Source organism: Mixophyes fleayi, chromosome 12, assembly GCF_038048845.1.
Source record: "Mixophyes fleayi isolate aMixFle1 chromosome 12, aMixFle1.hap1, whole genome shotgun sequence".
In the NCBI taxonomy this organism is placed as follows: Eukaryota; Metazoa; Chordata; class Amphibia; order Anura; family Limnodynastidae; genus Mixophyes; species Mixophyes fleayi.
This window is the reverse complement of record NC_134413.1, coordinates 43715742-43730589: the sequence shown is the minus strand read 5'-3', so window position 1 is coordinate 43730589 and position 14848 is coordinate 43715742. Positions and strand designations below refer to the sequence as shown.

The following is a 14848-nucleotide window of genomic DNA, read 5'->3' as shown; positions in this document are numbered from 1 at the left end:
TGTCCAACCCGCGGCCCGCATGCGGCCCAGCATGCCTGTAAATGTGGCCCAGCAGGAGTTTTGGTTGTGGCAAGGGGGCAGCGCTGAAAAAAAAAATCCTGCAAAAAAAATATAAAAAAAAATACTTACCTTGCGGTCACGTTAGCTGGCGCTCCGGCTCCCTCCCTGGTCTCCTCCTCCGTGTGGCGCTCACAGTGAATGTCAGGGGTGACGTCATCACACCCGACATCCACTGCGTAGCGCAGCACAGAGGAGTCACCCGCGCAAACTATCAGCAGCAGTGAAAGATTATCCAGTATCTTATTGTTGTTACTCTGAATTTGGACTTTCTGCACCATGCAATTATGAACTAGCTGTGTTCTCTGTATGTATATAATATAAATATTAAGAGATAATTGTATTTTAAATATTTTAAACCATTTTAAATGTGCAGTGCTGAGTACGGTGAAAATATCACCCACTGTTCCCCTCATCGGAGGCTGCTCCATGAGCCATTTTACCCGCCACCCTATCTTTAAATCTCTGTAGATTTCTATTAGTCCTCCTGATGCTACCTATATCGGTGACCATTTCAAACTGGTCAATAAAAAAAATGATTCATGGGTGCAGAAAGAGAGGGAAAAAAAGTTTTTGGCATTTAATTCCCCGAACCCCACTAAGGGACAGATGCAGGTAAGTTAAATTGTAGCTGGTAATGGGACTACTGCTTTAATCATCATTCTGCAACAGGTTTCCTAACTCTTACTAACTTCATTTCCAAGTAAGTTTAATATGTTAACTATGTTTTCTATGGTTTTTTCGATGATCAGCTATCGTTAGTGTTAGTGTATTTTATGTGCGGCCCAAACCAACTCGTCGTCTTCCAATGTGGCCCAGGGAAGCTGAAAGGTTGGACACCCCTGCTTTACAATAGTGCAACCATAATAACAGAATGCTTCATTCCTGATGAAACAAGGAGCATTCACTATGAACAATTCTGGCACTGCAACACTGATATGCTTGTTGGCACGAATGCCACATGATTAATTATGTGATGACATTATAATGTTAAAAAATTGTAATAAACTAAAACCAGAGTTATAAATAAATCTGAATAAGATACAAACCAAGAAATATTACAGCTTATATAAACCTCATTGCATTTCTTTAATTTATTTAAAAAAAGGGTGTAAAAAAACATATTGTTGTAAAAAAACATGACACGGGTTACTCTACAATAGAGCTCAACTGAAGTGCTTCCATAATGTTAGCTTGTGTAGTTATGGACAGAATGTCCTGCATTTCCTGATCATCACTACATGTAATCTGGTACCAGGCTTCAGATAACAGAGTCCCTGCTATTTATTGCATAGAGTGGAGCAAGTTTTGTGGGACAGTTTTCTACGCTACCCATAGATTTCTGTAACAAACCCAACCTGGTATCATGGCACACACATTTGTTGTTACAGTTGTTGGGAACTACCGTACAAACTTGTACCTGATACACAGGATATATTGTTGATAAATAAAACTTCCCGATACACTGTCACCTTCCCAGTAATGCTGTGTACTGGAAAATGATGACACCTCCTGTAAAGTATATTTTCAATTATTTAGCCCACTTTACAGTATTAAATTGATTAGCAAGCCATAATATTTGTGCAGACTGAATAATTGTAATTCTACAAATATATCTCATACTTAGATATATTTAGAGTGTCCTAGGAGTATTTTTGCCGCATGTTTGCTCTCTTCCACCTACTCCATGTTAATAACCTTAGTTCTATTAGCACACTCATATCAGGGGATGGGGTTAAGGGGTTTATTAGTTGTGCATTTTGTAATCCATCTTAAAAATAACCCAATTGGCTGTTGATAATAATCCTATAAAATAAAAATAAGGTCTGGTGTTGTTTTCCTTTGTACAGTATTGTACTCTTTATTTTATCTCACATAGCAGCTGTTATTATATACAAGTAAGGTGTTCTGCATCTACACTTACATCATGTGACAACTGTTACATTTAGAATGTTGAAGACACATGCATCTTATTTAAAGTCACTACACATATACTACACTCGACTATATGTTGCTGACAAGTGGATACTCTGTGATATGTCTCAAACAATACAGAAAAGGATCTGTAACCCCTACCTTTGTAGCTTTCTTTACATATTTAGCATTGTCCTTTTCAATGTCATGCCAGGAACGAATGGGAGTCTTCAGCTCATCACCAACAACCATTCCAGGTCCTTGTGTGGCTGGTCCTCCAATGAACATCAAAATCCTCGCTCCAGTGTTAGGAAATGTGCACTAAAAATAAAATAATGTGTAAAGAGAGTATATTCAGAGTGGAGATTAGTACAGTTGCAAGGGTGCATTAGTGTGAGTAGTGTAGTAGAGCTACTTACTTCAGCTAACCAGTAAGGCTAGTGTCAATATCATTTCAGAATGCTGGGTTTTTCCAGTTAAAATACACTTGTGAGAAGCTATCATATAGCTTTCAAAAGGAAACACTCACCCTATCATACATGAACATTACATAGTGCTTCAGCTGAGAAAACAGTTCATGCAGCTGTGCGCTGCTTCAAAGATTCCCTACACCTTAGGTAGTAGCACACTTGCACTTTCTGGGTACAGGGTATATCAGCAACAAGAACCTAGATACATACAGTGGTAAATGTTAAATGTCTCTTCCCCTAACCCCTCTCCTTCTGTACTATCTCGTGGTTTGTATACCAACAGTCTTTCTGCTATCTCCACATGGATGTCCCAACACTACCTAAAGTTCAACATGTTCAAAACAGAGCTTATTATCTTCCCTCCTGCCAGAGTCACTACCTGACCTCAAATCTCCCTCACTGTCAATAACACCACAATTTCCTCAGTCTCCCAAGCCCGCTGCCTTGGTGTCACACTTGACTCCGCCCTCTGCTTTATTCCTCACATACAGACTCTCTCCAAGTCCTGTCGACTACACCTTAAAAACATTGCCAGAATACACCCCTTTCTTACTCAACATGCTACTAAACCTCTTATCCAATCTCTCTTCATCTCCTGTCTTGACTATTGCAACCTCCAGCTATCTGGCATCCCTGAAACCCATACATCCACACTTCAATCCATCCTAAATGCTGCTGCAAGACTCATCTTCCTCTCTCATCACTCCACATCTGCTGCACTACTTTGCAAATCCATATACTGGCTCCCTGTGTCCTCCAGAATCAAATTCAAATTAATCACCCTTACCTACAAATCCCTCAACAACAATACCATGCATACATCTCAAATCTCATATCAAAATACTCTCCCTCCCTCCCTCTTAGATCTACCTCTGACCTTTGCCTTGTCTCCTCTCTGGTAACCACCTCTCACTCCCGTCTACAAGATTTCTCCTGTGCTGCTCCCCACTTATTGAATTCCCTACCACGCTCAATCAGACTTTCCCACAGCCTTCAAATCTTTAGATGCTCTTTAAAAACCCATCTCTAATTTAGAGGTGACCTTATCCTCGATAACACTATTCACACTAATGCACCCTCACAACTATCCCAATCTCCGCTCTAAGCAACACTAGCTCCTCTTGCTTCAGCTGTACCCTCTCCATTTAGAATGTAAGCTCTCTAATGAGCAGGGCCCTTCATACCTTTTGTTTTCATGTCTGCATTTATTTTGTCTACCTTGTATGTCCTTGTTTTATGTTTGCCCTGTTTTCGCTACTGTACAGCGCTGCAGAGCACTGTGGCGCCTTACAAATCTACGATTGATAAGGCTGATTCCTGAACTGACCAGAGCCCCTGGAGCCTGAGGTGCAGGACCACCGCTCCCCAACCTCTCAGGCTGGCGTCTGTTGTGGTTATGATCCATGACCAAGGAGCAAAGGACCTGCCTACCGCCATGTGATCTTGAATCAGCCACCACTGGAGCGATTCTCTCGCCCTCGGAGACAGCGAGATCCTCTGGAGATCCAAGCGCAGGTGGGATCCTGACCATTTTGTCAACAGATCCTACTGGAAGCATCGAGAATGAGCTCGACCGAAGGGGATGGTCTTGAAGGAGGCCACCATCTTTCCCAGCAGCCGCATGCACAAGTGTATTGAGGGGCTGGGAGAAGACAATACCTGAGATGTTATACTCCGAATTGAACCAATCTTTTCGGTAGGCAGGAACACCTTTTGCTGGCTGGTGTCCATGATGAGTCCTAGGAAAACCATGTGTTGAAACTGAACCACCTGGGATTTCTTTAAGTTTATCAGCTATCCATGGCCCTCGAGAACCGCCAAGGGGAGGGATAAGTGCTGATGTAAGCAAATCTCTGAGGAGGATTCGATGAGCAGATCGTCCAAATAAGGCACGACCTGAACTCCCTTTAGGTGAAGACACGCTGCCATCACTGACATGATCTTCGTGAAAACCCTCGGCGCTGTGGAGAGGCCGAAGGGAAGAGCCCAAAACTGATAGTGGGAGGACCGCACTGTGAATCTTAGGAGAGACTGATGGTCTCTCCAAATGGGAACGTGGAGGTATGCGTCTTTTATGTCTATGGAAGCCATAAACTGATCCTTCTCTAAGCCGTTTATTACCGACCTCAGGGATTCCATCCGAAGTCTGTCCAACCGTAAGTGCACATTGAGGTTCTTTAGGTTTAAGATGGGTCGAAAGGACCCCTCCGGCTTCTTGACCAGGAACAGGTTTGAATAAAACCCCTGTGCCTTCTGGTCGTCTGGGACCCTGCAGATGACTCTTTGCAAAAGAAGAGAGGCGACACAGGCCTGTATTGCCTGTCTTCTCGTTGGATCTCGGGGTAGCTTGGTTATGAAGAAACGATGTGGTACCGGACCCAGCAGGTCTATCATGTACCCCCTTGATATAATACCCCGAATTCAAGGGTCTTGGGAGGACGCTGCCGCCCATTGTTCCTGGAACAAAGACAGACATCCCTCCACTGGCGCCACCTTCGGCAGAATAGAGTGATCGTCAGGACGCAGGCTTCTCCTGGGTCTTGGAGGCCTGGCGCCTAGCTGCAAACGAGGATCTTCCCCTGACAGAGGAGCCTCGAGCATTTGATTGTCTACCTCTAAATGACTGTCCTCTAGGCAAGAAGGTCCCCCGAAAGGAGCTGACCCTAGGGTTCCGGCCCCTACTAGAGAATACCGGCAAGGAAGTGCTTTTGCCCCCTGTTGCCTGTGAGATCATAGTATCCAATTCCGGGCCGAACAAACCTGCAGCTGAAAAAGGAATGGTTTCAACGGACTTTTTTGATTCCGAATCTCCTTCCCAGGATTTCAGCCATAACGTTCTTCTAGCTGAAATAGAAGCAGCCTGAATAGAGGAGGACACAGACGCTGAGTTCTGGGCAGCCTCATAAAGGTACCCCGATGCCTCTTTCAAATGTAAAGCCTGGGGAAGTAAATCAGAGTCCTGTAAGGCCTCTGCCAGTTGGTCTGCCCATGTTTCCATGGCTTTAGCAACCCAAACTGAAGCAAATGTGGTTCTAAAGGAAGAACCCGCTGCCACAAATATAGATTTCAGCTGTGATTCCACTCTGCGATCAGTGGCATCTTGCAGAGTTGCTGAACCTGGGACTGGTAGTAAAGTGTGTCTGGCCAAACGGGCTACTGGAATATCTACCTTAGGAATACTCTCCCAGCGAGCCACGTCTTCCTCCTGCAATGGATACAGGGAAGAGAATCTCCTGGGAACAGAGAACCTTTTATCAGGCTGTTTCCAGGCTCCCTCTGCAATATCTCTGAGTTCTACAGAAGGGGGAAAACTGATAGCCTTCCTCTTGGCCTTCTTAAACAGACTTCTGTCTCTAGGAGTAGGATCCTCCGGTTCTGGGAGGTACAACGCCTGTCTCACCGCTAAAAGCAAATCATTTATAAATTGGTTTTTAGTGTTTTCTTCCTGTTCCAAAGGTTGAACCTGGTCAAGATCAGAATTTATTTCCCCCTCCTCCTCTGAAAACCCCTCAGAGTCTGAAAGGACCATAAGGGGATTAGCAGATCTAGTCCGCTTCCTTTTAGCAAGCGGGGTGTTTGGGGATTCAAGTAACTGGTTTAGTTTGCCCAAACCCTTTATAAATGTTGCGGACCATGCCGGTTCTGTGGGAACAGAGGCCTGGTCCGTAAGCAATGAGGAAGGTCCTGGTATAGACGTTCCAATAGAACCTGTGGTAGCAGGGAGGTTCAATGAACTAGCATTATTAGCCGCCGAGGCTGCCACACTAGATAGCAACTGAGTAGATTGTGATATCATCTGTGCTAAAGAGGAAACCGACTGTGTCAGGGAGGCCACCCAGACCGGTTCCTCTGTCAGTGGGGCTTGAATATGCTGCGTTTGCGCAGGGGGGACCCCTGCTTTGCAGACAGAGCAGTGCGCCAACGGGTCTTTCTGCCCACATGGAAATTTTACATTACATCTTGAACATATCAAATACTTTGCCATAGGGCCATTTCCTTTATCTGTCATTTTATATAAAGGAAGGCACACCAAACACACAGCCTTAAATAGTTAATTTAGCTGAGAGAGACAGAGAGCAGTTGAGAGAACAGTGAAAAAAACAAGTAATCAACTAATCTAACATAAAAGTTGTACTTGTAATTTGTTAAACCAGAAAATAATATATTGGCAAGTAGGAGAACTACAATATAACCCCTACTAGCCCACTTTGTAATCAGCAATTACAATAATATGAGATTAAATAAATCAGATACTCAGCCCACAGGGAAAACAGGGGAGAAGTCCAACAGCAGTGTCCTGGTGCCTGCTCCCTCTGATCTGTGTCCTTTCCCAGGCTTCTCTTTGGCGCCAGAAGGTCGGGCTAGACCAATATTTCTTGGAGAGTAGGGGAGCTCTGTGTTCTAGTCCCCCCCTCTGATAATGCTGTCTCTCTGAATTTTTTTTAGAAGCCACCTTCGGAAAAAACGGGTGGTGTACGGCAGAGTAGTGGAGACCTCAACTGAGGTCTCCGCAGCGGATTTGCACCCCGATGACCCCTCCTATGTATGAGTGGGGATCTTAGTATGGCCCCCTTCTGCTGTCTCTTTTCCTCTCCTCCGCGGAATCCAAGATGGCCACCGGCATTTAGATTCTTCCGATAACCGGCACTCCATGCCCGCAGTGGCAGCGCCGGTTATCGGGGAGGCTCCAAGAGTGACAGTGGTCCGGAGAGACCGCCTGTCACTCTGTTTTCAGGCACCCTATTTACTCTGCCAGTGAGAGCCTCTGGCTCTCATCTAACAGAGCTGTGCCTGCACTGCTGTTCTGGAAGTGTGTTCTCTATAGTAGAACACACTCCCAGGTCTGCCACCAAAAGAAGAACTTCCTATTAAAAAAGGAATCTAATTAAATAAAATTAAGTGAAAATAAAATAAAAAAAACACTAGCAGTACTAAAACACAGCCCAACTCCATGGGCACCTAAAAAAAACTGGACAGGAAGGGGCAGGGGGATTGTAGAGGGGAGGGGTCTGTCAGCAGTGCTAAACTTATCTAGCTAGGTGCCAACTCCCGTGCTCCCCTCCACAACCTATGGTAAGCAGTGTCCCCCAGACTGGATGAAAGAGAAAAGTGCTTTTCAGATTTGTATGACTATTTAAAAACTTATAGGGCCTTATTCATTAAGGAAAGTAAAGCAAAAAAAAGAGTAACTTTGCACCTTGGTTAAACCATGTTTCATTGGAGGGGGATATAAATTTAAAATATGATGGCAGATTTATAGTTGGGGTAGAGCATGTCCTAGATAATCTTTAAATTTCCATGTACAAATAAGCTATTAAGTATTTGTGTGCTACATGAAAAAACAAACTGTATTTAATTTATGTGCAAAATAATAAAACTAATTTGCACCCCTTGCATTGTAACATGGTTTTGTCCAGAAGAAAACTTACTAATTTTTTGCCTTACTTTCCTTAATGAATCAGGCTCATAATCTTTAACATGTCATATGAGCCATATTATTTAAATGATCAAAATAAGATTTTTGTACTTACCGTAAAATCTCTTTCTCAACACATTTGGGGTACACTATTCACCATGGGGTATAGAGGGCACTGAGTGGAGTAAGGCACTAAAAACCTCCCCTAGGATACTGGGACTAGGCCACAGCTGAACGTAAAACTAGACGTCCAAAACTAGCATCTATGGACGCAAAAACATGAAACCGGTAAAATCTGGCAAACGTGTGGACAGAGGACAAGTCTGCTACCTGACATAGCTGCAAGGCCAAAGCCCCATGACATGCCGCCAGAAAGCAATCACTGATCCAGTGGAGTGAGTCGAAACACTTTCTGGAACAGGCTGACAGTAACTAGAGTAAGCTTGTTGAACAGTGGACGTGATCCATCTAGCTATAGCCTGCATAAATGCTGGCCAAACCCACTTCTGCGCATCATAGAAAACCAGCATGGAATCAGTCTTTCAAAAGCCTAAGGTTCTATTCAGGTAAATCCTAAGATCTCTGACCACATCCAGAAGAACCACATGTTCCTGGTCACCTGAAGGATCAGACTCCAGTAAGGAGAGAAGGACTATCTCTTGATTAAGGTGGAAACGTCAAAGATATACTCAAGACTTCCCTTTCATTGTGGAAAATCAAGAAGGGAGATGTACAAGACAGCCCCCCCCCCCACCCCCACCAATTTGGAAATCTGTCTAATTGATGAACTAGCTAGAAGGAATGTCAGTTTCCAAGTCAAGTACATCCAGTGAACAGTCAACAAAGGTTCAAATGCAGGAAGCTGTAGAGCCGGAAAAAAAAAAGGTCAGATCCCGTGGCACCGTAGGAGGGACATAGGGGAGTTAGAAATGTAAGATTTTGGACCTGCAGGATCATGGCCAACATCCTCTGGAAATACTCAGACAAGGAAAAAAAAACCTGAAATTTAAGGGAACTAAGCTTCAGTCCACCATTTAATCCCTCTTGGAAAAAAGAGAGAAAACACAAAAGCCTAAAGGAAGAAGTGTGGATACAGACAACAAAGGTAGTTGTGGAGGAACGGACTGCATTATACTACAGATGAAGTTGCCATCCTGGGCCTGCCGCCATCCTTTGAATGTTGGTGCACCAAGCTCTTCGTGGTCAATCTGAAGCCACAAGGATGACAGTAACTCCCTGCCCTCTCTGCCTTCTTTAAAACACAAGGGAGTATCGGAATTGTAGGGAAGAGAATGACCACCCTGTGGCAGACCTTAGCCACCTTGTGGTTGTGTCGGAAGGTCTGACCCCATCTCTGCATCAGTAGGCCAAATACCCCTAGATGGAGAGACCAATGGAGTGGCTGCTCAGGAGATCCATCTCTTCATTCCCCAGACCCAGAAAGTACACCGCCAAGATCACTGGCAAAAAGCCTTTCATTCATGACAGGATTCAGAAAGATTCCCTCATCTCCAAGGAACTTTATTACCTCCTGATGATTTATGTACACCCTGCAGGAACAAAAGAGCCCTTTTATGAGTGTTCATCACTGGTCTGAGCTCCAGAACATTTATGCCGAACACGGCTTCGTCCTTCAACCACAAACATTGCAAATGAAGGTGTAATGCCACCGATCCCAATCCCTAAAGACTGCCCTTGAGAAGTAGATCGTCTACGTAAGGCACTATGGTGATTCCCTGAGATCGCAACATGGCTGCCATAACCCTTGTGAAGGCTCGTCGTGCAGTGACAAGACCAAACAGAAAGGACTTTGCATTGTGAGGATGCAAAATTGTGGTTGGTAGAGGGGAGGAGCTCAGTTTCTGAATGTTAACCCTTAAGTACTTAGCTCCTGCACCCTCACCACAACCCCAAGCAAGCAGTGTTCGCCAGAGGATTTTAGAGAAAAGTAAATATTTATCAGTTTAGAAACTTATGAGGAACACAACGAACTTAAGAGAAAAATAGTACATAAGCAAAGGGTGCACAAAAAGTACACAAATAAAAGCGAAAACATAAAACAACCACAAAGGACACAAAGTCAAAATAATGAAACAAAGATCTTATAATCTTAACTAAATATTATCGGCCTAGCCTGTCACTTGTAAGGAAATGTGGTCCAAGGTGTTTTCAAATTTAGAAGTGTTTTATATTATTACCACATAATAAGGCAATCACACAAATTGTTGGTACCTTGTCACTTTCCAGGCTATGGAAAACGATTAAGAATAAAATGTTTTATGGAGCATACTGTATGCTCTCAAGAATTCACAAAAACCCCTGCACAACGTAGGCAAGCAATTAGTGACACTATTTGTGCTTTAAAGCATTAACCAAACTTGGCAGACTACAGCACTCTATTGATACCTCAAGAAGCCCAACTGCAATGGAAAGGGCAGCGCCTGATGATCTCAGAGGTCTTTTGCCCTGGGGAACAGGCCATGGATCTCGTTGAAGCTCTCCTAAAAGGTCGGTAAGGTTCATGTCAATGTTCTGCACTGGCTGCAAAAATCTGTAAGAAAAGAGGAGAATAATGAATAATGAGCAATGAGCATGACAGAACTTTCCTCAGTGATCATGAGTAGTCTAAACTGCACTACAAAAGGGGAATAATAGGTAGCCTTATCAGTGCTTCTACTACAGGTTATACAATGAAGGGTGTTAGGTTTAATGGAAATGCAAGGAAGCATCGAACACTGGGAATGTGGTAAATTTGTAAATTAACCTCTCAATTGAGGTGGTAGAAGGTCCACAGGGAGTCCTATTTAGAAAAGAGAATGATACAAAATCATACTGTGAAAAGCTCATATTTAAAAAATTATAGCATCATCTATGATTAGTCATCAAGCAATAAACATCACATAGAATTTACATTTATTTTTAATCAAAAAGGTTTTATTACAGCAAGAACTACAGGTCAGTTACATGTATGGAATACAATGCATTTTTTTTTTTTAAAAAACCAACAATAATCTTTACAACAAATAACAACAGTTACAGTCTCAGTCCATATGGCATGGGGGTTGGGGTTTTGGTCAAATATATAGACAGCACGGTGTTAGAGATGGAAAAGACAACAGTAGACACATTTTAAAGCAAACAAGCGCATAGGGAGAGAGACAACTTAGAGAGCTGCAGGACAGACCAGCCAAGACTGACAAATCGTTTAAAATGTGTATGAGCATTCTCTTTTACAATGGAGTATATTAGGGCCCACGTGCATCCTGAGCCCCAAACCGTGGATTTTGTTCAGTCATAATCTGCCATCTCCGGTCAATCAGTATGAATCTGACTGATTCTCATAGTGTTGCATGCAGTAAAATTAGCTTGTTTTACTAGATCAGACATGCCTTGGACTGTGTGACATAACCTGTCCAGGCCATACCAAATATGTTTGTCGCCTCTGTCGCATAGTTCCCCGTCCCGAAACCCCATGATTCCTGCCAAAGTAGAATCCACAGAAATGATTTTGGAGTATGCTGGATTGTAATCCATTAATAATGGTGCTCTCCCCCATTTCCTCAAATGTGCCAACTTCCCTTCCAAACTATACATTACACTCAACTAGTCTGGCTCTATTCTGTTATTTTGGTTAAGAACAATAATGTAAATTTCTCACACCCTGATTGTCTGACAGTCTACTGTCTGTATCCCACCTTATACTGCACTTAAAGTCCCTGTTACATCACACTAAGCACTAAAAATGACACATCCGGATGAAAATCAAGAACACGGTTTATAGAGCGCTATGTAGAAAAAGGTGGACGAGAGGCTATTATCAACACCTATGATTGAGCAAACACCACTTCGAACTAGCATTTTGCGGAGACTATTCGCCATTAAATGGAAAACGGGCAATGCAATACAAATGGGCATATGTTATTGCAATAGATATGAGAACTCCCGTCTCCCTGGCTGAGATTGCTGTAACTGGAGTACTAATCAGATAACTGCATATCAATGTAACGCACACTGCATTAGTTACCTGATTACTATGCATACCTATTTGAGGGAGGAGGTTGTTGAACTTGTGGCGCACGTCCTGGCTGAGCAGCGGGAGCTTTTGTAAGTGACAACATTTCCTAAAATAGAACATTTATTTTTATTTATTAAACCCTGGGATAAACAGTCAAAAAGACAGCTAAGAATCATGAATTGCAGTTTTAATCTTCACATTTTAAGTGTGTTAAGACTGGATTAACTGTTGTTGTGTGCTTGAGCTGTGTTGCACATTAAATTCAGCTCTTCTGTAGCACCATAGTGGTGAATTCATAAATTATTTTCAGGAGTGATTATAATGCTGCCCACATATGCTGAGATGTTGCAGCTGACATCAGGGAAGTGGGCTAATATAAGCCTGAAACAACTATGATGACTTGTAATAAGAAGAGAAATGAATCACACCATTATTGGAAAAGTTGGTAAATGCGGTCAGAAGATAACTGTATATGACTGTTAGCGGCCTGTAAGTGTGGTTCTCACCAACACAATACGCCCCAATCATGCCAGAACTGATCCAGTCGCTTGGCCTGAGGGCATGAACTGCTGGATCTCGTACAACTTTGCCACCTATGTCTGTGGCCAAAATGGACATTCACTGTGGCATTAGTCCTTGCACTGAGCAGCAGGATCGGGCCACATGTGGCCGACTAAGGCATTTTCATTACCTTGGGGAAAACCCACCTGAGTCATGCAGTTGTGATGTAACAAAGGCAAAAAGGAAACACAATGAAAATCCCCTGGTTTAAGAATCAGTTTTTGACTTATACATCATTCACCTGTAGCTGTTTTGCGGTAAGGTCTTTGGTTCCACGGAAAACATAGCTCTTAGAAATGCCCTCACATCCCAGTTCATGTACATGCACCATCCGTCCAAAAGTGATGAGCCCCACCAGAGCTGTTGGCGGCAGCAGGCTGAGAGACATTTGCATCGACTCCTTCAGAGCCTGAAGGTCTTCATCCTCCATGCAAGTGTCCACAACATATAGAAAGATAAGTGGCATCTGAGGACCTCGCTGTGGGCATATGACAAAATGAGAGGTAGAAAAGAACATTAGCTCGTCCAAAATGCTTTAACCTAGAGACAACAGATATAAGCTTACAGTGGATCCTCTTAGATGCTTTAAACTGATCATAGCAAATGCTGAATGAATGTTATAGGTTACAGCACATTTAAGGAAGCTGCACCATGTTATTCAAAGGGGAAGAGGATAGAGATTCTCACATATGTAATGGACTGTTGGTGCACAGAAGCATACATGAGAGGGTAATACTGAGACAATTACAGCTAGAGAGACAGGGTGGCAGGTGGTAGTAGTATTAAGTGGGAATAGGATAGGTGGGAATTGAGAAAGCTCTTGAAAGATTGAAGGTTAGAGGACAGTCTGGTCAGACAGGGCTGTGAGTTCTATAAGAGGGAGCGCTAAGAGAGGTGTCTTGGAGGTGCGAGAGAGAGGGTGGTGAGGTATAGATCAGAGGCAGACCTAAGAGGGCTTGAGGGTGAGGATCCTGTGAAAAGGTCAGTGATGCATCAGGAGGAGGCTTTGATGAGGGAGTGAGATTATTCCTGCCACAGCATTTAGGACAGTTTGGAACAGGGATAAACGTATTATGCGAAGGCCAGTTAGGTGCAAGTGGTAGAAGTAAAGGCGGGATATAATTAGAGAATGGATAAGAGTTTTTGCAACATCATGAGTGAGAAAAGGGTATATTCTGGCAATGTTCTGAAGAAGGAATTGACAAGACAATGTAAAGGACAGCGTGGAGTGAAGCTGAGAACGACTAGAGATGTGGCAGTGACACTGGAAGAAGGGAAGAGGAATAAAAATTACATATATTTTTCTATACTTTATAGTTCAACTATAAACAAGCTATAACAATTGCTTGCTCGTTTTTTAAATGTATTAACTTTTTTTTAAACTGGGAGTTGGGAATGGGGAGAGGGGTGGAAAATATAGAGACATATGCAAAACAGAGTAAAAGTTGGGTACTAACAATAAAATAACATAAATAGTTGCAAGGTGATGTCTAACATGGCAGGAAGGCACATATCCTATGAGATTATACAGAGGTCCCGCAGACAGTTTTCAAAATATCCAAGTGGTAAAATACATAAATATGACTCAGGGAGGAGTTGGTGCTCTTGGTATGCGCCAACGAGAATGGCTTTCTATGAAATACTGGGGGCCATATGGAATCAAATTTAGGCTGTTTGTCATGAAGGTAATATGTAATGTTTTCCATGCATGCAGATTGTCAGATTACATTTTTTGGACCAGAAATTGAGGTGGATTCTTGTTGCTTACAGATTTTAGTTATTTGAGCTTTAACAGCTGCAATGATGTGAGCTATATGTTTTTTAGTTTGCGAACTCACAAGATAATAAAAGTATCTAAGGATCTTCGGGTATTGGTAGTTTAAAAAAGGAGTTAATAATAGAGCGTGCTTTGTTCCAGAATGGTACGATGCAAGTCTACAATATACTCTATATGGACAAAAGTATTCGGACGATTGACCATTACACTGCGGGTCTGTAATGACATTGTATTCAAATACATATACTTTAATATGGAGTTGGTCCCCCTTTTGCAGCGACAACAGTTTCCACTCTTCTTGGAAGACTTGCTACTAGATGTTGGGAGTGTTTTTTATGGGAATTTGCACCCATTCATTCTGTATAGCATTTATGAGGTCAGGCACGGATGTTGGACGAGAAGGCCTGGTTCATAATCTCCATTCCAGTTCATCCCAAAGATGTTCGATGGGGTTGAAGTCAGGGCTCTGTGTGGGCCAGTCAAGTTCTTCCACACCAAACTCATCAAACCAAGTCCTTGCTTTGTGCACTGGGGCACAATCATATTGGAATAGAAAAGGGCTTTCCCCAAACTGCTGCCACAAGGTTGGAAACATAGCATTGTCCAAAATGACTTGGTATGCTGAAGCATTAAGACTG

At 42.9% G+C, this 14848-nt stretch overlaps 1 protein-coding gene across 2 annotated transcripts in view; it reads right to left on the bottom strand.

Annotated features, from left to right (window-relative positions):
* SEC23A (SEC23 homolog A, COPII component) overlaps positions 1–14848 on the bottom strand; it is a 72775-nt gene that overhangs the window by 42441 nt on the left and 15486 nt on the right. For both annotated transcript variants that reach the window (XM_075192456.1, XM_075192454.1), the window contains exons 5-8: positions 12675–12911; positions 11899–11978; positions 10264–10408; positions 2134–2292 (exon numbers count right to left, since the gene is read on the bottom strand). In XM_075192456.1, coding sequence (XP_075048557.1) covers positions 2134–2292; positions 10264–10408; positions 11899–11978; positions 12675–12911 — 621 coding nt within the window. The remainder of the gene's footprint in view (positions 1–2133; positions 2293–10263; positions 10409–11898; positions 11979–12674; positions 12912–14848) is intronic.